Source organism: Micropterus salmoides, unplaced genomic scaffold (assembly GCF_014851395.1).
Source record: "Micropterus salmoides isolate LMB-PRFRI ecotype aquatic unplaced genomic scaffold, ASM1485139v1 Ms_hic_scaffold_13, whole genome shotgun sequence".
NCBI lineage: Eukaryota > Metazoa > Chordata > Actinopteri > Centrarchiformes > Centrarchidae > Micropterus > Micropterus salmoides.
The window spans coordinates 16,044,705-16,072,309 of NW_024040374.1; the positions used below are offsets into that span (position 1 = coordinate 16,044,705).

The window sequence follows — 27,605 nt, forward strand, 5'->3', positions numbered from 1 at the left end:
ATTACTGCTGGAGTGGAACAACTGCATTCACGGCTGTTTGCCATGTTTTATACACATTTACACACACATACACACACACACACACACGCATACACACACAATGCACACACAATGCACACACAATGCACACACACTGTCACAGTGCACCAGCAGTCAAAAGGAACACCTCTTGCTCTCTCTTCTACATCCTTTTGTCACATAGTACAACTCCTCAACCACACAAAAAGAGTCAGGTAGGGTAATTATAACACCCTAATTCCACAATGACTCTTCTTAAAACACCAACCATCAAATGTCCCTCTTTTTACATTTTTTTTATCCAAATCACAGGCTTTTGGAAATCGCAAGATTTATTTTTGGGTTGGCATGATGGAGGAGAAACAAACAATTATCCCAGAGGCATTTCCCATCCTTGAGTCAATTTGTGGGAAGGGGGGGTGCGTAGCCACTTTGGGTTAAAGGATTTAGGTCACGCTTTAACTGACTGGCTGACATCAGAATGGTGAGAGAGAAATCCTGGAATGGAATCTGAACTCGAATCCATCTCTCGAATGACTGACACAGAGAGAATGAGGGGCGGGTGTCTTACTAGTCAGCCTGCCATCCTGACGTATATTTTCATACCCCTTGTGTGTGTGTGAAGATGAAGCGTCTTTGTCTTCTCTTGTATGCTGCTGTGTATGCAGGCATTTCTTTTTGTATGCGTGGGTGTGAATGAACGCACGCATGCATATAATTGTGTGTGCATGTCTGTGGTTGTGTACGTTCCTTTCATTTTACATCTCCTTGTGTTTGGAGGTGAATGAATACATACTTGAGACTGTGTGTGCACCAGGGACGAGAGTGTGTAAGCAAAATCAGTGTGTGCTTATGCTTTCTGTCAGTGTGGGGCAACGTCTCCCTTTCTCCCGCTGATGCCACATTACTTCATTTCAGGAGCCGCTGTCACTTTAGTAGCAGCATAGACAGGAGAGACTCCACAGACTGCAGCTCTCCTCTTTCTGACTGACAAACACACACATACACACTCTCAAATAAAATTTCATAAATCACAAAAGTAAATCTATTAGTGCACTTTCATATTTTTTTTCATGTTTTGAACATTATTGTGATTTACACAATATACTGCGTAAAAATAAAATTGAAAATGAATAAGAACTGAAAAATACTAATTAAATAAATGAGACAGTCCTTTAAAATTCACACACACTACCTCCAGTAGCCAGGGTTTAAGTTTGCGGTCCAGGATGATGTCAAAGCCCAGGACCTCAAAGCAGACGCTGTCGCTCCCTGGTGGCTGGCCGGGGCGACACATGCGATAGGCGTGCAGCACATGGGGCTCAGCCACTATTAACGTCTTTACCACCAGCTCCTGGCAGAACACACACACAGTAACAAAGATAGAGAGAGAAAGAGAGAATCACCAAACACAAAAATCTTATTCAGTTTAATTCATCCTAAAAAAATTTTTTATAGTAGCTGATTAAAGGTCTAAGAAAACTGAAAATGGTGCAATTAGTAGTACCTCTTTAATGGCAGGTTGCAACTGCAGACAAATTCTTGATTTAGGTTTATACTAAACTCTGACAAATGAGTACTTATGACACATGCTAGACCTGTAACCTACAGACCTGCTTTAAAGAGGTAGCATTACAATCCAGACTGATCCTTAGTTCTCCTGTGTCTCCAGATACTCTGTCAGTTTAAAATCTGAGGAGAAAGTGTTACTGGCACAGAACCTTTTGAATCCCACTCACACACAGACCTTCGCCAGTGTTGGTGGTGGTCCATCTGTGTGGGTAGTGGCCCCCACCCTGTGATATGTGTGTGTTTGCACGTATGTTTGCTGGCTGCTACCTGCCTGCTTACTCCCACTGTGTAAGTGGGGTAAACAAAGCTTCCCCTCACCAGTCAAGCCCCACGCTGGCCTGCCGTTTGCCCAGTCCAGTCTGACTGCTGGGTACAGGAGAGGGGTATGGTGGTCTGGCTCTGGACTGATAAGGCAGCAGACCCCCTCCCTTTTCTATCTGTCTGTCGCTCACACACCTGCATCCATCTGTCTATCCATCCACGCGCCTGACCCACAGGCTGCCCAGCACAAACACCTGCTCCCACTACCACTGTTTATGCCCGAAGTCCCCAGTACTGGCTGGTGTGTCTTTGTCCCTGCCCTGATCACCTCCCTTCTTATTCGAAGCCCCCAGCAATGGCCACTGCCTAGCACTGTGCATGTGTGCCTGTGTTTCGTTAGTTTTGGACTTAAATGGTTTTATAAGCCTCTTTGATTTTTTATTTTTTTTTTAATCTTACCTGCGTAAATGTGTATGTTATTTTAACTATTTTATGTGTGCATGTATAATTCATTTCATATCTGTTTGAATAGTCACGTCTCTTTCTACAGTAGACAGTAGGAGGTCTAGCTGGTTAAAAGATTTTCTCCTAACCATATGTTCCTTGTTTCACAGTATTGACAGTATGGTAAAACTGAAAAAGATATTTAAACTACAAAATTAAGTGAAATTTATCCTCAATTTAAATTTAACTTGTTGAAATATTAATTTATGTCATTCACTTATATATAGTGATATATTATTCTGTCAATATAAATGCACAAGAACTCACATTTTAAATCTATGTCTACTGTAGTGCAAAGATTATTTTTTTTACTGCACAAAGCTTCCCCTCACCAGTAAAGCCACACACAGTGCTGCTGGTCTGCAGTTTGCCCAGTACAGTCTGACTGTTGGTGCAGGAGAGGGTTATGGTGGTCTAACTCAGACTTCAAAACTAGCCCATTTGTAGTCAGACAGTGCTCTCAAAATCACACCTACATAAAAAAGCTATAGCTTTGCTGGTCAAACCTTGGACACTCAGCGCCATACAGCACATCAATAATACCTCAATATGAAAGACATATCACATAAAAAACTACATGATATTCTTAAACCCCACAGACAAACTCTAACTCTCTGACCGTGACTTGGCGGGAAGAGTCAGGGCAGCCTGCTAGGTCTGTATGGGAACAAAATGTAAAAGCAGAGAGAAGTAGAGAGGAGAGTGAGCGGACAGCATAAATACAGAGTTGAAACAAAACACAGTGTGAGTGCGAACAGACAGCACTAACACCAAAGTGGTGCAACTTCTGAAGAAAGAGCAGAGAAAAAAATGGCGAGAGAGCAAGAGAAGAGGACAACGGTCTGGCTGAGTCAGAGGGTGATACACAGAGGTGTGTTACTGAGGGACAGGAACAATTAGATAAAAAGAAACAAGTGAAGAAGAGAGGACTTGAACGCCTTGACAAAATGGAGCACATGGAGAGATTACACAAAATGGATAAGAGAGGACTACAAAGAAAAGGAAGAAATTATCTAAACACTAGAGATGGCAACTACCTCTTTGAAGGGAGCCAGTTCTTATGGCTCATGTTCCTTTCCGAGAGCCGGCTCTTTTGGCTTCCAAACAGCTTTTCATTTAGTACAACTTCTGCTGGTCACTTCCTAAGCTAGATTCTTATTTGTTGCAACAAATAAATATGTAAATAATAAATATATAAAAGATTCCTCTGCTGCTACAATAGTCTCAAAGGCCACTTTGTTTAAAATGAACAAAGAAAAGTGAAAGAACAAATAAAAGACTGCCTTGAGGAAAGTACAATAACCAATGGGATTTGATTGTGAGGTTGAATGCTGGTAGCATGAGAACAGACAGTAAAGGTACTCAGGGACCATACAACCCAAATGACTACGGACAGAAGGACAAAAAGCCAAGGTAAAGAAGAAATAGAGGTATAGAATGAAATAGAGAAGAGCATAAACAGAACCAGAGCTAAGAAATGGGTAGAAAAGAAAGGAGTAACTATGATTGGGCATATAATGGGATGGATGAAAATTAATCAGATACAGGAGGTAAAAGAATCTTCCTAACAGACTCTGATGAAAGAAAAGGAACAAGGTAAAGGTGTTTGGATGAGCTGAGAGGAGTGCCAGATAGAGCTCACCCTCCAGGAATGATGTTTTCACTGAGCTCTTCCTGGAGTTAAACAAAGCTCTGAAGCTCACTGAATTACTGTCATTGCAAATCATGTCAAGCCTTTGCTGGTATGTTTGTGTTTTGTGTGCAGCGTGTGTTGGTTGGTAGTAAGAGAATGTGTATATATGAGAGTACATTAATAGATTACATTTAACGGATGTATATCTGTGTTGTTTGCATTTGTGGAGCGTTTTGTTATCATCCTTGCTTTTGTGGAAGCATACATCTGCCCCAATATATCTGCATGTAACTGTGTTTGTGTCCGTTTGGGTGGGCAACCCACGTACAGAGACGTCTCCCCAGAACTTGGCCACATCGTAGTCGTTGGTGCGGAGGAACTCGGTGAACCAGCTGATTGACCTCTTGCTCCCTTTGTCCACTGTCTCGTCTCGCTCAAAGTTCTCATTGTGTTTGTTGACAGAGTAGTTGGTCAGATGCATGTAGAGCTGGCTCTGTGGAAGTAAAAGAGTTCATATGCATCAGACATTAACATATGCATGTTCATGACTATTTCTAGCTTTATTTGCAACAACTACTCAAACTACAACTGCCATGAATTCCCTTATTTACTGAGCTGATGAAGAAATTAAGTAGTTTTTTTTACCTGCTTTCTTCTCCAGTTAGATGCATTCATACCTGCCCAGTACAACCACAATCCTAATGGCTACAAAAAACTCAGCTGAAACAAAAGGGATGACCACCATTACCATGTAATGTTATTTTAATACATGGTATACATAATGTGTATTGTACAGTATTGCTATACTGTGCTCTTTAATTATACCTTTGTCAGTGTATGATAATCATCACAGCAAAGAACATCCTCAAGGGTGTTCACAGCGCATGTTCCCACATTGTAATGTAAAACATTTTCTCAACAGTAATATAGACTAAAGAGGAATAAAGAAAACTGGTCCCCTGGTAACAGCTAAAGATGGTAAAAATGGTGCAGTAAAACAAGTTAAGAACATCTCACTGCGCTATATGGGATTATCAATGTTACATTTTTGAAATGGTTCTATGCTCTTTTGGGAACGATTGATAATGAGTAGCAGCAGAACAAGCTTACAATCACCATCTCACCAAAATCTCAACCATTCAGTGAAAAGAGGAGTCAGAGCCATAGTGCCCGCAGTGCATGGCTAAAATGGATCATTGAGTGGTGGATTACAACTAACCATTGTGTTACCCTTGTTGTATCTCTCTCTTTAAACACTATCCCTCACAGTTGAAGACAATACATCCTTGTCTTTAACCTACATGGTAATAACACTGTGGCTGCAGGCCGCTCCAGCCCCTGATGGCTGTCTGGGAGCCACTCTCTGTGGGATTGAACATCCATCTCCATGGCATGACTCACTCCATCATGTGTCACAGACCCGGTAAGACAATACACATTTGTGTCACAGGAGGGGTCCGGCGTGTCTATGTGTGCGAGTGTTCATATTGTAGATAAGCATCGCAGTTGATAGGAAGCTGTGTGTGTGTGTGTGTGTGTGTGTGTGTCTGTGCACATCCCATCATCAGCAACAGACTGTGCTTCAGCAGGTGTAGAACCTCAAGGCAAATATGAGCGGCTTGATATTACAGGAGACATCTGGCATGTGGACATTTATGCTCAGCTGTGTGCATACAGTATGCACATTCTTATTTGTGTGTGTGTGTGTGTGTGTGTGTGTGTGTGTGTGTGTATGAGTATGTGCATGTTTGTGGGGTCCTACTGTGTGTCCAATTTGATTATGCTGAATTGCACACGCCCATGGCAAATACATTCTGTGAATCTACTTCTACTATATCTGACTCAAGTGATTGGCCACACACTAGGTAATGTATGTACTTATGTACATAAATCCATGAACAACTCATCATGCATGTACTGTTACAAGTTCTACAAGTCTACAATCATGTGTGCGTTTCCACATCTATGTTCAGCTTTTGAGAAGCACTTTGTAACATTGCTTTGAAAAATGCTATACTAATAAAGGCTATCAAAATCATTATTATTTGTAGTATTATTATCTGTGACTCACCAGGTTGGCTTCACTGGGTGCATGGTACTTCTCTGTGCCCATGCGAACCAGGCCGTCCTTGTAGAGAAAAATGCGAAGTGGGTCGCAGGAAGTAACAAGGATGTAGATGCGCAGGTCAAACTTGTAGCCCTCCATCAGGAAGGGCTTGTCCAGGTACTCCTGAACAATAAAGTGCTCCTGAGCTGGCAGCTTCTCACAGTTGCGGATAAGCGAGATCCTGGATAGACAGAAACTTTATTAATCCTCGGGGGGGAAATTGGGATGTCGTCACCAGCATAATAAAATATGGCATAGTAAAGACAAAAAAGATAATTAAAAAATGATAGATGAAAGCATAGGAAGGACCGTGAACATGACTGATGACATTGGCACTGTTTTATATATGTGTTGAGACAAAAAACATTTAGTCAAACAGTACACATATTTTATAATACAATATTTAATTTCATAGTCATCGGGAAAAATTTCTGGGTGCCACATCTGCCCATTATGGTGATACTTCACAATCTTCAAATCCCGACTTCTGTTTCTCAAAGCAATGGATAATAAGTATAATGTTCTACGAGAGCAATAGATGCAATCATGGTGCCCTGATGGCATTTGTATAACCTTCCACTGCTACAGAACCTTCAGTGAAAACATATGTAAATGCTCAGCATGAGCAGGACACGCTGTTTGGCTCTGTGGGGCATCAAGCGTTCCAAAGTGTAGGTACTCCGTTAAATACCTGGCCATCTAAATAATTGAAAAATAAATGTACACAAAACAGACAGGTACAACATAAATGCTAGTTTGTCTGAGCAAAATACTCTGCGAGCATCTGGAGAACATTGTGATTTTCTGAAGCCAAACTCCAAACTCTGTCTGAATGGCACAGTACATCAATTGCTATAGCAGGGTCATTTAGTTGTGGGCTGGTTAATAGAAGCAGACATTGTGCTCCGTTTCAACCTCCACTCTAATTCATTTGCTTTGGTCTCATGTCACTGGCACTCAGACCTTACAGTATGCAGGCCATTGCAAGCTGGACTCAAGAATGACTTGTGTTAGTTTTTGTGCATCCATGGTGCTGTGCACATGCAAAACTTTGTGAATGTGAAAGAGTTTATGTCTGTCGTTGTGTGTGTGGGTGTATGTATGTATTCAGGGAGGGTGTGGGGTTATTTTAAAACAATCTCCCACTATATACAAGAATTGCGACTGACCTATATCACCATCACTCATGGTTAAAGCTGACTTGGCCTTAATTGCTTACATGCACAGCCTGGAAGATTCCATTATCCACATGCAAGCAGGCACGCCACACACACAAACACAATATTTGGCCACGATGTAAAGACTTGATTGTTCAAAAAGTACAGTTGAGTGAGATGTTGTGGCACCGAGATACCAGAGGGCACACATTGTTTTGCTCTGTGGCCACCAACATACCGTATCTTGGGAACAGCGCAGTGTATGTTGTTTTAATTTAACCAAAGAATTCACCTGCTTGGTTTACTCTAATGAAGCAAAAACACTGGAGCATAGTTGATGAGCTTCTGAGTGTGAATCTCGACTGTGATGCATTTATTGCCTTTCAGGTCATGATGAAATAAGGTCTTAGTTCAGCAGTCCTCCCCTCAGAGGTTTAATTAAATCTTCCCAGCTTGTAAATCTGCCTTAGTATAATGTTGTTGTTTATCAATCATTCCTCATCACCATGTGCTCCCACCAACTACAATACGGCTGTATTATAGACAAGCACTTCATTGGCCTGCTTATCACAGTACTTGAACAGAAAAGAACAAGGAGAAGTTGATGGGAGTCTGACTGACGATGTGAGGGGGCCTCATAACAGGCAGACAGCAAGCTGAATGATGAGGACAGGGTTAACGGTGTTAGTTAGTCGAGGAGGAGTAGCTGAGGAGAAGACGACATGATTGATGAGCTGGGGTGTCAGATAATCACGGCCCACTCTCCCCTGCCTATTTAATTTGGCACCGGAGGGGATCTTGCCTTTTTAAGCCCTGCACGCGCTTTTATTTTGTTTCCCTTATAACAAGCTGCGCTTTAGACACAAACAATAACTTCATTTGGTTGGCCGACGGAAAAATAAATTACAGGGGGTAGATATAACTTAATTTCCTGCCGCGTCACACCATGCACAAAAAATAGGGAAAAATCTAATCTTGTGAGCCGCCCGCCGTTGAGTGGACGAGCTAAACTCATCATCTTTCATATTCTAAATGTATTGCAATAATTCAGCCTTTGCTGCCTTTTATTCTTTAATAAATAAGGGCTTAGTGCAGCATGGAGTTATAAGTAATGCTCACATTATACCAGAAAGGACAAATTCAAAGAGAATTAGAGGGAGAGGTGATGCACACTGATCTATTCATACTTCAATATCCCCACCTATTGGTGCCAGTGATGAATGCACTTGAAAGAATTTCTTCATACATGCACTTCAGGTATCACATTTTCAAAGAATAAGTAGTCAAAAAGAATAATTAATAAATATTTCGCAATATGAGCTGTTTCAAAGTATACTGAAGTGCTCAAGAGAGCAATGTGCAAAGCAAAAACAAATTCTTTTGAGGGGGCCCTGTATGTTAGCCAAATCATAATATTCACAGTTTGGCCTGTCTTTTAGTTTATATTTTATCTTATGAAACTGAATTATTTGTAAATCCAACCACACTTGAATCTGAACTTGATACCACTTGGCATTTCCATGTTATTTTAGTCTTGTCCTTGACCTCACAGGCCAGATAATAACTGAATAGAATTCTGTTTTGAGTACCAAATGAGTTGGTTGGGCTCATAGAACAACAGAATCAGTTACTGGGATTATTTTTAATTGACAAATTAGGATACACGTGTTGATGACCACTTCTTAAACATTAACTAATTAACTAATTATTCCATTTTTTGTCACTTATCCTGGTCAGTGTTGTGATGGCAAATGATTGAGCAGAGAACCCCAAATGTCCTTTTCCCCAGCTTCCTAATTTTAATCAACTCCTCCTGGGAAGGAGATGTAATCCCTCCAGGGTGTTGAGGCTCTGCTCCAAGATCCCCTCCCACTCTGTGGTACCTGGAACTCCTCCAACAGCCAAGGAGCTTTCCTACTAGATGACCAAACCAGCTCAGCAGGCTCTTCTCAAAGCAAAAGAGCGTTTTAAAATCAATACCACCCCCACGCTCACCCAGGCTTATAATGTTCAGGGGGTGTTTTGATACTGTGTAAGAAGGGAGTCAGTTCAACTCTTTGGTAAATTTAAGCTGCATTTCCACCAAACGTACCTGGGACATTTAGTACCAGGATCTACTTTTCAAGGAACAAAAAGTTTCCTTCAGCTGTGTTTCCTCCGCGGTTTAAAGATCTGCAAATATTAGGCAAATTAACCAGCTGACATACGCCATTGAAAGCGACGGACAGGCATCCACTATCCATGAGCAAAACATGTATATATATGAACATAAGATTTGATTGGAATATAAGGAAAAACTATGCTTGACCACTAAAAATAGCTTTTTTTTGTGTGTGGAAGTATAATGAAGAGACACATGATTAAAGTTTGTTACAAACTGGATAAAGCAATCAAGTTCTTAAAGAACTCCAGCCCAGAGAAACACAAACATAAAATCGCAACACTTTGAAAAGACATTAAAACATTTCCAGCCAACAAGATTTGCAGATCAGCTGGCAGCAATCACGTCTGTGTCTGCCTAAGCATCGGACGGAACATGATTTTTAAGGAGCTTTATTATCTGTTGTAATCAGCTGGTCTGATTGTTTTGGAGAGGAGGAGACCAACTTTGGCTCTGTGTAGAAACCTCCCGAACGATGAAAACTTAAAACAATATCTCCAAACCCAGTATTTAGCTTAACTCCATCAGCTGTTAGCTGTAAACACACCACAGGGCTAGCTGCACACCGGCTGCTATTTCTGAGCTATAAATTTAATGCCGACGTACGATCTCAGGCAGACACTGGTAAGACCCGTGTGTTCTATACGACTGAGGATTGTGATTAATTGGTTTGACGGTGGAAAAGAGACAAGCAGTAGGAGCAAATCACCTGAAATGCTCGACTTAAAGCCAGTAGCCCCATTCACAAATTCACTGCAAGGTGAAAACGCGGCTTTAGTTGTGTCTACCCCTCTTTACACACATTAGGGGATGGAATATTAATATAATATAATATGGCAACAAAACAAAACTTCACCAAAGGTGTCTTGGTCAGTATACTGTAAAGAAATACCATGTCACCATGCTTGCATTTCAGAAAGAAAACTGTTGCTTGGTGCTGATTCTCTAAATACTTTATGATTTCAACTGTCAGGATAGTGAAAGCATACCATGGAAATGTGACATCACAACCTGAGATAGGCTCTCACCCCCTGGGACTGCACATTTGAAATCTGCACTCAGGTACCACAGCCTGCTCCATCTCGTGATAAACAGATGCTATTGGGAGACAGAGTCCCCTGCAGCAGCCATCTTGGTCCATTTTCTAGTCTGCTGATGGTGCCTCATAAAGGAATCCAATAATCACATGCAGAGACCTTCAGGGAAGCAACTACAGTAACTGCCAGGGACTGTGTGTGTGTGTGTGTGCGTGTGTGTGTGTGTGTGTGTGTGTGTGTGGGGTGGGGTGGGGGGGGTGTCCTCCACTGGCAGTGATAACCTCTGATTTATGGAGAGTGTGACCATCGAGGACAATGAGGCCAACAATGAGATTCACCACACCCTCTCAACTCAAATACTCAATTTGGTCCCAGACAAATTGCTATTTCCATAGACACCCATGTCAGGGTCACAAACCTCTTATTGTCTTTTGTTGTGCTTGTCCTCTATTTCCTCTGCTGCTAATTTCCTCCTTCACTCACTCACTCTCTTGCTTTAAATCCTCTGCTTGACTCCCTCCCTCGGTCAGACTTACAGTCGGTGTGTTAGATTGCTCTCGTGGACTTGCTAGACCTACCCATGACCCATGGCTCCATTGGCGGGTTTGACAATAAAGGTCTTCTGCTTGCGTTTCCTGCGTAGCTCCTTGACGTAGTTCTGGAACTGAGTGTACTCAGCGGGGAAGATCCAGGTTTTGGGTATGAAGCTGTACTCTTGAGGCTGGCACTTGATCATTCTGGAGAAACAAAGACAGGGTTTGTGTCAGAGTAAAGTTAGAGTAAAAATTAATTTTGTGCTTTTACAGTGTAGTACAGTACTTTTTTATTCCTTGTAATGGATGGACTTCTACAAGTACCCAGCTGAACTGTGCTTTGAAATGCTCTTCTATTGTACATCTGCAACTGAACCAAAGTACTCTCGTTTTATGTGTTAAGAGAGACAGAATACTTACTTGGACATGTTCCTTGCAAGGTAGTCTTTCCGGCAGATTTCGCCCATGCCAGGGAAATGGTTAATTCTCTGCAGAGGGACATGCAGACATAATAATGTTGTTAGGGCCATTACGCCACTCAATTCCACCCCCCCCCCCTTCATAAAAATGAGCACATTAAAGGCAGCAACCTGAAGTGAGCTTACAATGTTCTGACATTTATGCCCAATTACGGACTCAAAACAAAAAGGTGACGCTGAGACCTTTCTCAACCCTTATTTAGTTTACCATGTTTTTTTATACTATTTAAAGGTTGGGGGGGGGGAACAAGAAAAAAAAAGATCAATCTCAACTCCAAGGGGCTGAGGTAATTGGTTCTGCATCGCAAGCTCCTGCAGTGACAGTTGAATGAATTGCTTTGAATGCGCCGAAAGGGGGGTGGAGGGTAAAGGAAAAACTCTGGGTTTTCTGTATTCTTTGACCAAATGAGCCTGAACAGGGGCGTTAATTAGGCTCATATGAACTGAAACTTGACAGCAAACTCTCACAGTACATCACTAAATGGAAAAAAGGAAAAAATTAGAAGAGGGAGAGAGAGAGAGGAGAGGGGGGAAAAAGAACGCAGACTGTAAAAGGATCCCGTGATTATTATCCAAACGAGACAGACGTAATTAGGGATTCGGAAGAGATTGCACAATTATGCCAATGCCGCGAGACGACGTGGCTTGTGAGGGGAAATCAAGACCAATTGTTGAGGGACTTCTACTTTTCTACTGAGAAATTATCTCAGAGCAAGTGAAAACAATTGACATTAAATCACCAGTTCTATGTGAAACATTAGCTACATCGCTACACGTTAAACTGTTAAGTATTTGTAAAATTCTATCTGCTTAGCTGAACTCTTGCTGCCCCTGTCATAACAAGCTATACTCTTTCTAGCTTGTGATTTAATCAATCATTAGTGCCCAGTCTAGTCAAATAAGCACTCGGAAAGACAGATGGCTTAAGGCTCGGAGCAGCAGCGGCAAGTTCACTCAGTAGGACAGGGAGGTTAGACAGAGGTAAGATTACTTGCAGACTAGTACACAGAACTCACAGCAACCCTTGTTGTTCAGGCCCGCCTCGTCAACATCACTAGTGACATCTGAAACCTGACCCCCATCCCCTGCTGCTCACAACTTGTCAGTCTACCTGTCAATCTTCCCATCTGTCTCTGTGTAAGCGCTGTTGTTCCCTCTCACTCTGTCCATCCCTCTCTCCTATTTGCTGTCTCTCTCGTATCTCCCAGGGTCTGAGGAAAAGCAGATGGGCAGATTCAGTGGCTTCCGTCCATCTTTTTTCCTTTCTTTCTATTCTATTTTATGTCATTCTGACATTTACTGTATTTAAACTGAATCTTCACTCACTTTCCATTTCTTGCCCTAACTCCATCTGTCCAAAATGTGTCTATATACTATACCCTTTCCACCTGCTCTAATCTCTTTTTCTGCATACGCCTTTTTACCTATTCTACCTCTGGAGACAGGTAGAGGAACATATTGTAAGCCACAATAGACCCCAAATGGGGAGGTAGATTTGAAGTCAGAGATCCCACATTATACAGAAACTGATTAGGTTCAGCAACCTGAGCCATGGTCTTGATGGAAACTGTATTTCTGTAAACTGTGTGCGCATAAGATACTCTCACACAGTTTTCATTTATTCTATTAAAGACTAACCGTGAGTAAGGATTATACAAATTACCTTCACTACTTCTTAATCTGACTCCTGAATACTGCTAGACAACACAACATGCAACATGGTATTTTGCACATTCAAGTGAAGGTTTTGTTTCCCACTTAGTCTTCTAAAGCGCTTTGAGATTTGTGATTTTGGCAATACAAATGAAAATTACTTAAGTACAACTCAGAAACTGCTTCTTCCCCTCCTAGCTTCCTCAATATGAGTTGTATTTTTGTACATATAAATATAATAAACACACATAAATATTGCATACCATGTGTTTTTTACAGCTTGAAGAGGTTATGTTGTATGTTTATGTTCACACAGTTTATATATGCTAGAAGTGTTGTTGTTACAATAACCCAATGTCCACAGATGGATTTTCTTTATTGCAAAAGTAATTTAACTCTTGTGTTGTTTTAATGTTTCATATTTCAACTGAAACTTCACAAGGACAGTTATTTGGTGAGAGTTTTATGTTTTGCGCGCCACAGAAATAGGCTTTTTTCATTTTTACTAACAAGCGTCAATTACAAAGACAATTTAATTTTAATTATCGACAAACCTCTTTGCTGGGGCATGTTGCTCCCTGTTGAGGTTAGCCAGCAGTATGAGGCCTTGCAGTTCTCACATGTAATATATATGCATATATATCAGCAAAGCAAGCACTAGCAAATAAAATGACTGTGATATCTGGTCACAGGGATTCATTTAAGGTGTAATTGTTAATCAGATTTAATCACATTTTAGTGCAAGGGAGAAGGTACTGTATGAGTGGTTTAGTGGTTAGTTCTATCTATAAGAGTGTAAAAACTGTATGTAGGAATGGTTTGTGCTGTAATAAGGTTGAAGAATCTGGTCATGTTTATCCAACTCTAACCAAAGAAGTATTTGACGGAAGGGATTTGGTTAACTTTATATGAAAATCTTTCAGATAAAAATGATTCAAGCACAAGAGGGTTAAAGTAACTGTCATGTTTGTTTCATTTTTTAACTCCCTTCCTTTTGGTGTACTCCGTTTCTTTCAAGAAATCCTTAAGGGGAAATCCTTTCTCATCTTACCAAATACTGATATACACTATTAGAGACACGTTATTTTGTTTTTAACATTTGGTTTACCTGACTTCCTCTAAACACACATGCTGTTTTTCAGATCGGCTGCTCAAGACTTTTAATCTCCAAAGTTACATACATCCACTGGGAGCTGATCAGCATCAGGGTCTTTGGCTGTTGGCCACTGAGCAGCTTTTTTTGCAGCATAGAGTAAAGGTTAGGATTCAGATTTTCCTGTTCAGTGCATTAATTGGATCTGACACCGTTATTCTTAAGCTCTCTTCTCTAACCCCTAGGCTAAGGGGTTAGAGAAGACGTGCTGACATGACATGGTAGCCATGCAGTGTACCTGATAATTCCTGAGCTCAGCAATTTTCTCATGCTGCACGGCCGAGTCATTCCAGATGAGGTTGGCGGTCTCGTCATCATCCCGGGTCTTGATGAAGTCCATCTCGTTGATGACTATACGAACTGGGGAAAAACACTCATTTTAGATTATATTCCATTAATAGATTTAGCTTTGCAGTCATTTAAATAAACTTTATACATTGAAAAATATCCCAAGATGATTGAACAACCACATTCATGACAACAAAGCAACCCACAGATGATGAGGTTGTGACTTGAACCCACAAGTCAAAAAAATCTACTTTACAGATCAATGTTTTACTCAAACATATCGCTAGGCTTACGTTCTGTTTTTGCATACATTAAGAGAGAAATGAGTCCAGGAGGGTATAGATCAAAAAGCTCACAGCAGTATTTACCATTCATGGAATGGTTGCAGAGCAGCCAATCGTAATACCTCTCTTCAAAAAGATAAATGAATTGTCTGTAATGCATTCAAATCCCACTGGAAACCCCATAGTATGAGAGATACGTGGCAAGCCCATTTGGACATTAATCCGATGACTATTCATTATTCAGTGAGTAATGAAAAATTCATATGCCCTAACGAAACGAGGTATTAATTAATTTCTTGAAAGCCTTCACAAACCTGGAGAAGGTTTGCCTAATGTTGCATGATGGCGCTTGAATGGGAAAAAGGTGTTTCCGATGTAACTTCATCCATCTGTTAACGTCGGTAGAGGCTAATAGTGTTTTGCTAACTGGAACAGGAAGGGTTTACATCACAGCGGGCCTATGCTTACAGTTAGAGGTAGATTCTTCGAGTACAAAGCTATAATCAATCATTTCTTGCACATTTCACCACACACACGGCATCCTTAGGCCCTTCTCAGTGGGTGTAAAGCAAATTTCCAACACCACATTCTTTGACCTTTAACCTTTATCTGTACTACTATCAGTTAGGAAACAAAAAAAGACAGCTGCAGAAAAGGTAACAGCAGAAATTAGCCATCCATCTGGCCCTTAGTGTTAATTTTCCTTCAAAATAGCCCTGCGCTACCCTCAGAATGGCCACTGTGAGGGTCTCGTCACAGCTAGCGAACTGACTCACAGCTAGACTCCCATCTACCTACAGGATCCCAGCAGCCCCCAACTTCTACTTGCTGCTGCTGACTCCTTAGTTTCATAGGTTGTAGTTCACCCCTGAGAGCTGTGCTGCCACACAATATACTGAACATGTGAGGAATGCTTACTATGCTCTTTTGACCCTTCTCAAAAAAACCTCACTGCCAAGTTAAATTACCTCAATAAAGATTTATGTATGTAAGGCCGAGCTGTGGACTGCAACTCTATTAGGTTTAATTTAAGACCTTAAATAACAACAGCCTCCTTCAAACAATCCACCACACCAAATTAGATTTTATTGTTGAGACAACATTGTGATTGGATTTGCTGTGTTTTGAGGGACCAACGAGTCATAAGCTGCGGTTACATGGACAATATTTCTTCAACCAGATTAAAATTATTCTGATTAGAGATTCCAACTTAACTGTTTACATGGACACTAAATAAAGCGATCCAATAAGATGCGTCTTACATGCCCCAAAGCATTTAATCAGAATATAACTTTTTGACATAGCCTGCTGTTAAGGATCTAATCTGCTGGAAATATAACCGAAGAAGAAGAATTGCCAACGCCTGTTAATGCAATTTTCAAGGTACAATTTTAAAGATACAATTTTCAAGATTGTCTCCTGGGAACAATATTTGCGTTTCTGCTGTTTTGTTTCTGGCATTTAACAATACTTAAATCTTTTAAGGTCTCCAACAAAGAAACCTGTATTAGCCACAGACCAGTTTTGTTTTTATACCCCCATGTCTCTGCCCCTCATGGAAACTCCTTCACCTCACCTAATGTTACTCCCAGGTGGGTCAAACATGCGCAGAAATTTATTGCAACTAGAGAGAAACAATCAGATTAAGCATTTACATGGTTATTAGGCGGGTCAGTCTCTTCCAAGTGAGGTGGTTACATGAGGCATTTTTATTCTGATTGGGCTATTATTCCAATTATTGATGGAATATTAGGGTCTAAGTAAACACAGCTATACTGAGGGTTGTTTCCAAAATCAATATAAAATTCAGATTAATCTTACCTGCAGGACCACCCAAAATCTTGCTCACTTGCTCAAATTTCATGAAGAAATCTAAATTCATTGTATAATGTAGTCAGATCTGACATAAATTAGCTTACCAGACAAGACTGATAATCACTTACTGTGTTTTCATAAATGTTAATAGCACATCCAACATGTCTACGTAAGTAATATCCTGAGAAAAAAAAAAAACTAAAGTCATGCTGATACTACAACTGAAACTCCTACAACCCCTTTACACTTCTGTTAACCCATTTCAGGCAACTCTCTTATTTTCCAACAGAAAGTATCAATAGTAGGATAATGTACATCAATGAAAGGATTTTATCACCCATATCAGAGCATGACATTTCTGTAGTGTGTATACCTGTTAAGCTCCTTTTCAAGTCTGTTTTAATCATGTCTAAAATCTTTATTCAACATTGTTATGTATTGTTGTTACTGTAATTTCAAAAGTGTTTTAATATCATTTGTAATAGGTTACCAATCTCATATTTGGTGCCGGCGACATTGGCGGTGATAGTGCCTTTCTTCTTTTTGGTCCGCACCTTCCTCTTCCCACTGCTGTGGTAGGAGCCCACAGATGGCCCGTTCATGGGGGACGCTCCTTGATCCTCTGGGGGAGGAGACAGCATACAACAAAACTAGATACAGTCACAGCTTGTGCTCCAGACTGGGAGGGGAACTGCTGGAGTATTCTAATATATTTTCCTCATTTCTTAGTTGGGGTTGTTTTTGGAGCTGGGATGTAAATGAATTAGGCATCTAGTTTTGTTATAGCCGCCGTGTGTCTGTGTCTGTGTGTGTGTGTGTGTGTGTGTGTGTGTGTGTGTGCGTGTGCGATGAGCCGATTGACATTACTGAATAACCCTGTCAGTCCTGAGAAAGTTTCTCTTACTCACCTCCTTCATTGGGAGGGGAGGGCATCTCAGGGGCTGGAGGAGTGGAGGGGCAAGCCAAGCTTTCTGCCAGGCTTGGCAGGCGGGTGGGCCTCGCAGGGTACTCCCAGCACCCTCCAAGGGCTCTCTCACGCTTGCACTAGTTAGTCTTCCCTGTCTTGGGCTGTATGGACGATGTGTTTCAAGATGACCCAATGGATCATCTGAGCATCTCGGTGGCGCCCTTCAGCAGCATAAAGAGCAGCAGCAGAGTCTGAGTGGGCAGGGGGGTGGGGGGGTGGGGGGGGTGTAGCAGTGGTGGGGAGGAGTGGAGGAGTGGAAGGAGGGGGGAGGGCCTCTCGAGGGTCTGCACAGCCACAGCTTATTTACAGAGGGAGGGAGGGGGATGGACAGAGGGATGGATAGGAATGCCTGTAGAGGAGAAGACAACAGATATTTTACAGCTGCAGAACAGCAGTAGTAGGCCGACTGCTCAGGAAATGACTACAGTGCAGAATATGGATCTGTGTGTATGTATGCTGGACTGGAGTACATTGAACATGCTTTTGATGTAAAACAGTAGCAACAGCAATGCTTATCACAGGCTACATCGGTCAAACTGACACTGAGCAAAACAGTTCAGTGAGATCTCTATACTGCTGACACTGCAGTACTTCTAATGAAATAATCACTGAAATAATAAAGCTGTGTGATGTCCAATGGACTAATTGGTATTCCATGGAACCATTGTGAAATATTAATGTGGTTGTCAAGTAAAGAGTTTGAAGCATCTCATGCTTGTGCCAATTGGGTTTCATTGTATGGCTGAGGGGTCACTTCATTCAAACAGATGGCATCTTTACAGAGGGCTGTTAAAAGGGTGCTTCAGGCTATGAACAGTGTGGGAAATTAACACCAGTCATCCGCCAAATCCTGTTTGTTGGCTGTGGTCTGAGAGTGTGTCTTCAAACCACTTTTGGGGATAATAAACCATTGTTGAGAAGTCCTGTCACATTTATTGTTTTGCTGGCTGGGGCAGCATAGTGACTCAGTGGTTAGCACTGTTGCCGCACAGAAACAAGGGACGACGTTTGAGTCTGTCTTCTTTGTGTAGGGTTTGCGTGCTCTCCTGTTGTCACTGTGAGTTCTCGTGTCCGGGTACTCCAGATTGCTCCCGTTTTCAAAGACAAAGCAACATTCAGGTGGACTGGGGAGTCCAAAGTTCCAACAGGTATGAGCATGTGTGACTCCCACCAGTGATGGACTGGCAAACCATAAATTGATTGCCCAACTTACAGCATGCTTGGAACGATTCCAGCTACTTGTCCTCGCAAGTCAAATAGTGCATGTAGCTGCTTGATTCTGAGTCGACAGTGATCCATACTAATGGATTGAGTGGTTGGAAACCCATAAACATATGCAACCGGCGAGAAGCTGTTGCAAAAAAGCAATTCACAAGCTAAAAAGTAAACCACTGCCTGTACATCATCCTCTTTACAATTATAATAACGTTTTCAGTGCTAACTGTTGAGTGTAGGGGATACTTGATATCACATGTATGCAAGATATTTTTGATACTCTGCAGAGGAAAAATTTACCACAATCAGAAATGTGGATGCAGGGTATCAGTCCATGAGGTACAATAATATATATATAACCATCCATCCATCCATCGTCAAACGCTTATCCTGCGTACAGGGTCGCAGGGTCGCAGGGTATCCTGCGTACACCGGGCCGCCATTATATATATAAAACCACATAAACTTAATTATACGTAGCTAATACACACAAGTTAGGCTACATATACAGTAACCACCTCTGCATTCCATACAAAGATCAACAGTAGCCTCTAGTGGTGAGAATAAACAGAAAAACCCACTCCTCTACCAATGCTTACTGTCCACACACAGATTTGCCTGAAGGTGTATATGTACACATATACACATCAGAAAACACATGCTGACTTGAAAAGCAACCCTATTGATCCGATCAGCATCCTCGGGACAAATTAGAATGGGGCAACAATCCAATTAATTTCTCGATCTCGCAGTTGTCTTCACTGTCAGCCTCCTGGTCTGCCTGTGGTAAGCACAAGACATTGATCCTGGACAGGACAGAGGCTGGAATCAGCACAGAGGGGGAGAGCAACAACAAAGAGGCAGAGTGATAAAGTGAGGCAAGCTGCGCTGATGACAACCTGCCCCACCTCCCAGGGGTATACTGGCTGTGTATACAGGAGGCAGGGAACGCTGTCTCCATAGGATCTCTGGACTTTGGTGTCATGTAAACCCTCAGGAACAAAAGGGGATCTGCAACTAAACACCTACAAACATACACATATGTGGCTAGAATGCACATGCATACTTTAATGCAGTGGTTTCAAGTCTGACACTGCAGGCCTCCCCTCAGACCAAGCTTGGGAAATGGCGCCCCCCATCACATCTTTAGTTTACTTGGTATGTTTCACTCAATTCCTGGATGCCAATGGGATCATGATTATATTATTTGTTTTAGGAATGGGTTTTGTGTTCAATTTTTTTTCTGTTTTAGCCTGTTTTCATGGGTTTGGTTTTGGGTTCTGTGTTTCTGTAAGTTTTATTTGATCTTGTCACATTTAGGGTTTTGTGTTTTGTAGCTTAGTTTAGTCTTTTGTTAATTTGCATGTTCAAGTTTACTTAGTATCTGTCTTGTCTCTTATCTTAGTTCTTAGTCCTGCGTTTTAGTTCTTTGCCTCAATTCTTAGTCCTGTGCCTTAGTTCTTAGTCCTGTGTCTTAGTTCATGTCCTAGTGTTACTCCTGGTATGTTTACTACTGTGTTTGTTATTATTTTGGTCTTGTCTACCGTTTCATCCTAGTCCCTCTCCGTTTCTCTGTTTGGTTGTTGTTAGTTTCTGTCTGCTCCACCTGTGTTCATGGTGCCCTGTCTTTTCTCTCCTTGTGTCTGTGTCTTAGTCCTTAATCCTATGTCTCCATGTTAGTGTAGTCCTGTTTCCTTTTTGGTCCTGTCTCTGTTCCCTGGCCTAGTTTTGTTCTATGTAATTGTTCCCCGTTTTCTGTTTTACTTTGATAACTCTGTCCTTGTGTGTTCCCATATGCTTTACTTCCTGTTTTATTTTGTAGTGTTCAGTTCTCATGTGTGCTTATCTAGCTTTGTTTCCTGTTGTTTGATTGCTCATGTGTTTCACCTGTGTTTAATTGCCCTGCCTGCTTGTGTGTGTGTGGTGTGCCCCTGTATATATTAGCCTCAGTTCTGTTCAGTCTTTGTGGCATCCTTAGTCTATGTTGAGTGTTTAGCTGTGCTTTGTTCCTTGTGGAGTTCTTTGTTTTTGGCTCACCCTGTTACCTTGGATTAACTTTTTTGTTGTATTTATTTCTGATTCAGCATTGTTTGGACTCTTTGCCTTGTGCTGTATGGAAGCCCGTGCAGTTAAGTTTTTGTTTAAAAAAATATTTTGTTGAACTGAATCCTCCTGCCTGTGTCTGCGTTTGGGTCCACACCTAAGATTGCATTCAGCCATTCCCATGACAATTTGATCCTATAGATGTTTGAGCCAAAATAGCCTAATACTGCTGTTTGACATTACTTCTGACTACACCAAATAGTTTTAAAAAAAGGTCTGTCCTAAGGCATTTATTAGTTTCTTACTCTGATGGGGGGCAAACAGTTCCCAACAACTTGTGTATCTCTGAACTCTCACGCACGTAGGCTATTCTATGTGATCTCCTTTTGATAATTAATGCAATAAGTAATGTAATATTGTTTCACTTCCATTCACTGAGCCTCCCCTGAAACTGTTTGGAGCCCCCCTAGGGAGGCCCAATTCACACTTTGAAAACCCCTGTTCTAATGCAAGTGATCTCTAAAAAATGTACACAATCCCAAGACAAGTGCTGTGATGTTAATTAATCTAATTATTCTACATAATTTGCAGATTATTAATCTTCATAATTTAAATAACAGTTATTTTATTGCTCTTTTGTATTTGATCAACTTTAAATATCAGCACCAAAATTGTTTTCAGCTACAGTAAACATTCTAAATTAAACTTTTCATGCTACCTTGATAACTGAAAGATAAGCACATTCACAAATAGAAATTTAGTTATCAGTGATTACATTTTCCTTGGGCCTCTTAAAGGGAGAGTAAGTGATTCTGCGGAAGCATTGTCTATATTTGAACTCAACTGTCAAACAAATACACTCCTCAATTCAGTGCTCCCTCCGAAGTTCCGCCCCTTCAAGGTTCCTCCAGTGTCAAAACGTTCGCCCTTGCCTGGTCATATAACTTTCTCCTCTGTTTATACTCTTCAGACCTTTTCCTCTTTGGCTGTTTCTCTGCCATCTCTCCTTCTTAACACTGTCTGGAATCCAGTATGTTCGAATGTGCCAGTGTACAGAACTCTCTCTGTTACTGCCCCTGTGTACGAGCACTAACGCCACCTTTTTCCTGATTGGCTGGAACAATGTTATGTGGCAAGGTCCCCACCACTTTCTTTGTTTTCCATTTGACAGAGCCAGGACTGTGTTTGAAAACCAGATTTTTTTTTCAGAGCACACACAAAACAGAAAGCTAGCGAACTGAGGCTGAATTTAACAAAAAGTGTATTGGCTTAAAATCACTAACTATCCCTTTAAGAGTAAATGGTCAACACAGCTTTCTATTTAGGCTTGTTTGCCTGACTACCATAAAAGGTAGTAGATAATTTTGTTTCGCATTAGTGGATGACCCAGCAAAAAGAGGCTCTGTCATGTTTTGCTTATTTGTCTTAGTGGTAGAGCCACATGACAGAAGTGGGATTTCAATGTAAACTGACCCCAGATCAGAGTAACTGTTATCACAGACTTATAGTGGGACTCCAGATGGACATCCTGTTGTAACCTCACACATGAATTCAGCTCAGTGACCATAATCACGTTATACCCTTCCTACTTGTAAGTTTTCCTGTCCAATAAAATAGAAAGGATACAATATTTAAATTGCAATAGGACAAAAATGTGAGTAGAAAATAATTACATTTACAACTGCTATACCATATTTATCTACACTGTCCTATATAGCATACCATATTATATGCTGAAGCATCTTTGAGCTGCTGTCCTGGGATATTTCATTTTACTTTTCTAAGATTCTGGGGAATACAACATGAGAACATCCACTAAATGGGGTTCAGACCTTCTAAGCATTACTTGCCAATATATTCTACTGCTAGCATCATCACAATTAATCCTTAAGTGCAGTATTAACAGCAAGGTCTTAACTGAATCCCTTCCACTAAGCACTGTTTGTACCTACTGTTAATCCTCTGATGCAATGACACTTTCTCTCCAACAGAGTGAGCCAGAGGGCCGCCACAGCAGAGCAGAGCTGAATGGGCAGAACTCCTATGGATGCTGAGCTCATGCACTTTGCCACAGACAACACAGAAAGGCTTCATTGTAGAGAGTCAGCTCTTCCTGCTGCTCAGCTGCAACCCCTGTCTCTCTCACAGGCCCTAAATGCATGACAAACGCATGTCTGTCTTTCAGGGCATTGTTGTTAATGTGACTATCACGTTACTGTGTGTCATGAATATATATTTTAAGTCTGCAGCATTTTGTCTACATTGCAATCATTTACTGAAACAATATCAGCAAGAAGCAAAGTGGTTCCAGTTCAAAACTCTATCAAGAAATTCATCTTCACACAGATATTATCCCCCTATCATAAGGCAATGGCACTTCAAAAATACTGTGCGCCTTTTTATATCAAAAGCAAATGCATCAGTGGCTTTACAAAAAGCGTGCCAAAGGAGAAGCTGAACCAAAGCGGTAGACTGTCTATTCATGACAAGCAGTGTCACACCTATTACACAAGTCCCTTCAACAACCAGCAGTACATCCCTGAGGGGTTTGTTTTATGTCCTTTTGCCTGTGTTGCATGAAACTACATCTTGAAAGCAGTAGTCAAATACAGGATCAATAGAGAGGGTTGGGGAATCACCACTTAGCCTCATGTTATGCTGAAAAAGGATTTTCTGTACATGCAGCATGCCTCGGTCTTGCCATTACAGCAATGCTGGGACCTCGGGGTATGTATAGCCATTTAAAAGGGCAGAGACACTGGCTAAGAATCGAGACACATGAGTACTATTACACATCCTTAACTGAAGAAAAGCAAATGCAAACAAAATACTTTTCCAGTAGAAAATTGACCTTTTGTCATATAAATAGCAAACCCTTTTCACTGGACATTTTCTTACCCTTAAGGGTAGAATGCCAAAGTGATTCTGTTCAAGGTCTAAAACATACAGTATCCTTGAAAGATTCCTTTTTGTAAAAACTAGGCCTATTTCTACTTTCTATTATTATCTATTTGACCAAAACCACAACATCCTCTGTCCTCTCAGGAAAAATGATAGCTGAGTTTACGGACTACTCTTACAGGAAAGTAGTTGGTTTAGGATTGCCAGTGGATCTAAAATTATCTCAAACAAGTGACCCAACTCTGGCTTCGTGCCTTCTTCCAGATATGAGGAGGAATAAGTGTGGGAGCAAGCAGCCCACGGGGTACTGAAATACACCAACAAACACCAGCTGACTGTTGAGCTTAACTTTATCAGAGAGAATAGACAGAAATGCAGGCAAAATGGTTCAATGTAAAAATCGGCCACTGCATTAGAAACACTTTTAAACATTTAAAATAATTACAATCTTGCCTGAGCTTTTTTTTTTGTACGACAAAGTGGAGCTAATAACTTACGGTTGCTACAATGTGCACATAAGTGTTTGTTCAAAAGCACTGCACCATTCTAGCAAAATAAGCTTTACACATACAGAGCCGTATTATCAACACCTATGAATATGGGTTCAACTGTTAATCAAACACTTTGCTCTAAATTCTTACTTAATCCTGATGGTTACCAGATAACACCGGGTTTCAGTAAGTGATCTAAAGTCGAAAAAAAACAAGCAAGAATGTGTAGATATGAGAGAACCAGTGTCCACAGACTATTCACTTAACCTTTAATTCACTGAAAATAAAAACACATTAAAAAGGGAAGGCCACTGCCAAGCAAAATCTACCAGGTAAATTAATCAACTGGCTGCTGACACAGACAATATGTGAATTTATATGACAAGCAGGACTACTCTCCTAACTGGGTTTACAATCAGAGGTTAATTTTCCTGTATAGTATTTTGTCAAAAACTGCTGGGAATATTGCATTTCTGATTGGCAGTTACCTATTTTGTTAACATTAGTTCAGTCAAAACAAAAACAGAACAAATCATGAACATTTCTAACTCATACTGAGACATCAATGAATGGCTAATGCCTCTCATCAAAAAGATTCACCTAATAGGTGTTTTTCCATGTCCTCAAACCCACCAGTAAAACTGCATGTGGTCAAAGGTCTGCATGTCTTCTTGCAAATACACTTGACTTTGAAGGATAGCATCACTCCCCTGCATGTCAATTTAAAAATCCCAGTCCAAAGAGTGAACAAATAGGCCAAACCTACCTATATTTATGGTGTTCTCTCACATCAGAGGTGTCAAATGGCAACCAAGTTGAATTGCTTAGATAATATAGGTGCAATACTGCAACGAATATCCCGTATTAATCCAAAATCTTCAGCATGCCAACTGTAGCCTCAATGAAAATGAAAGATTATACATATCATATCCGTCTTAATAGCCTTATCTCTGGGATATGTCCAGGAGGCAGGATACCATACAGAACTCATATGTTATGCTGTTATTATTATGTAATCCATCTGTTCTGTTGGGAATGATTCAACTCCAGGGTGCTCTATCAGCATGTGGTCCGTTAAGTGGCACACTGGACTACAAACAGAACAGACTAAATCAAATGGCTTTTCAAATACAGCATCCCTCGTGTAATTATCCAGGGTCTGAGCCTCCCAAGCTAAACCTCAGCAATAGTATTGCATGCCAAGACAGACTTCTTAAGGATACTTGCAAAGCTAACCTGAGCTAAGAAGCTATGCTACTAAGAGCAGCGAGGGCACCTATGCCTGTCACAGCATAGCGGTCAATATGGTATCTTCCGGACCAGTGGAAGAATAGTAGGCCACCCCTTTTTGCAGATTTTGTCTTTGACAGATCTAATTTTGCATGTAAAACCTTGGATATAAGGGTTGTTGTTGTTTGTTTTCAGGAAATTTTATCACAATGTCACAATGTCTAAGCAGCTGTATTAACGTTAGTGCTATGAATTAGTTGCTAGCAATCAGTAGCTAACGTTAGGTTGCTAGCCACTTGTATAGGTCAGGTGGAGGATCAAACAGGGAAACAATGTGGCTATGTTGCTATTAACTTGCTACCATCAACTGTAGCAGCGGTGAGGTTAACGTTTAACTGCCCTACGAATGAGGGCCTTCACATTTCACGTTGCTTCCAAATGAAATAACAAATCCCTGAATGAGATACCGTCTATTAATTCACAGTAAACACAAATGACCCTGGGCTACTCTGCAGTTAGCTTAGCCGCACGTCCTAGCAAAGGATGGAGAGGCGAAAGCGAAGTAGCCCGTTAACGTTACCTTATTTGTTCCAGGCACTGGCAGTGCAGCAGCTCTTTTGCTGGTCTCATCCGACACAGCCGCCGTTATTACGGGAGATACCGGGATCTCTTTAGAGAAACCGACAAGTCCCGACAGTATTTTCAAGACTATAACAATGTTATGGTGTGTAACGGCGTTACTACTAAAGATTGGCGTTGGTGGACAGACATAAACACAAAAAAATCTGTAGAGATCTTGTAGACCTCTGTGTGCTGTGAGTGCTGGAGCGAGTCCATGGGCAAAACCATTCGCTCTGTGAGAAGGGGGGGGGGGTGGGGGGGGTCGACCTGGAAGAAGTGCTGAAGTTTGCATTCCCAATCTGGTACTAACGTGATGTTTACTGTACCGTAGGACTTATATGTTAAGTCAACGCGCGTTATTTTCAACTGACAATTAGTTGCGAGTGAAAACAAAGGTCTTACCACAGCTGCAAGATATATTTCCTTTAAGTCATTATTTAAGGTAGTTTTTCCGGTGCAGCTCTTCCTGCACAACGCGCTGATACAAACACAGGGAAGCTACCTAGCAACTGTGTCGCTGACCATGGTGCTAAAAAAAAAACAACCCTGCCAAATATGGGTGCGACTGTGCGACCCTCTCAGAGGTCATTAACGTGCCACTCACTTCTCATTACCTTTATTTTATCTTATTTGGTTGCTTTGTGGAAAACAAAGATGGTGAGTTCTTGTGTATTAATGTTTTCATTATAGCAAAATTTTATATTCACAAGTGTAGTTTCTTTTTAAAGCTGCCCCAAGTTTTATAGCATTTATTAATAAATTGATGGGTTTTTTCGATTTTTTGATTGTATCCCTTTAAATATTATTATTATTCTTTATTTTATTTTTTTGTTTGCTGCTTAGATTTAATTTAATGTTAGGTTTATGTGACATTACCAAAGATGCCTGTTATTTAAAGATGTCTATAAAATGGAAAAAAATACTTCTTATTGCTTATTTATGGTTTTAATAATTTGGTAATATTCCTCAAAATGTGTCATATAATCGTTCTCTCTTATGCTACTCATATTTTGTGAAGTAGGCTACATATATGTTCTAAAGAAAGAAGTTTTTTGTCACCTGAGAACTAAAGTTAAGGTTTGGTTTAGATTATTTTATATACTTTAATCATGTTCAATTGAATACTTTTTTTTTCCTTCCATGGCATTTGTTCCCACTTTTTGACTGGTCCTTTTGACAAAAAGTAATCAAATGCATTCCCCCGCAAGGCAAGTTGAAGTATTTCAATGCCTCAAAGTCAAGTGTGAAGTCCTTTTATATGACAACCACCTTGGATAACAGGCAGGTCTGAACAACTGGCTTTTGATGCAAAGTGTTAATCACACCAAAGGTGGCACAAAATCCCTCAGATGTAGCCTGATGTCTTTGGTAAAAGTCATTATGTAACATTTTGCTCACAGGCAGCTACAACAAGAGTAGGAGTTAAACATTAGGCCTAGCACTTTCCCTACAAAGAAAGTAGCCTAAATATGTTTGACATAA

General features: G+C 40.9%; 1 protein-coding gene and 1 long non-coding RNA gene across 4 annotated transcripts in view; one reads left to right on the forward strand and one right to left on the reverse strand.

Annotated features, from left to right (window-relative positions):
• The window catches only part of ttll7 (tubulin tyrosine ligase-like family, member 7), a 76,445-nt gene extending 50,107 nt beyond the window's left edge, over positions 1 to 26,338 (reverse strand). For all 3 annotated transcript variants that reach the window (XM_038715754.1, XM_038715756.1, XM_038715755.1), the window contains exons 1-9: positions 26,083 to 26,338; positions 17,564 to 17,971; positions 17,146 to 17,277; positions 14,507 to 14,628; positions 11,404 to 11,471; positions 11,029 to 11,187; positions 6,060 to 6,276; positions 4,317 to 4,481; positions 1,214 to 1,372 (exon numbers count right to left, since the gene is read on the reverse strand). In XM_038715754.1, coding sequence (XP_038571682.1) covers positions 1,214 to 1,372; positions 4,317 to 4,481; positions 6,060 to 6,276; positions 11,029 to 11,187; positions 11,404 to 11,471; positions 14,507 to 14,628; positions 17,146 to 17,277; positions 17,564 to 17,588 — 1,047 coding nt within the window. In that variant the 5' untranslated portion in view covers positions 17,589 to 17,971; positions 26,083 to 26,338. The remainder of the gene's footprint in view (positions 1 to 1,213; positions 1,373 to 4,316; positions 4,482 to 6,059; positions 6,277 to 11,028; positions 11,188 to 11,403; positions 11,472 to 14,506; positions 14,629 to 17,145; positions 17,278 to 17,563; positions 17,972 to 26,082) is intronic.
• On the forward strand, positions 20,776 to 23,128 carry LOC119900629. Its single transcript, XR_005444087.1, has 2 exons — positions 20,776 to 20,965; positions 22,872 to 23,128. It is a non-coding gene; the product is annotated as an uncharacterized LOC119900629 (long non-coding RNA).
• Positions 26,339 to 27,605: the final 1,267 nt, after the last annotated feature.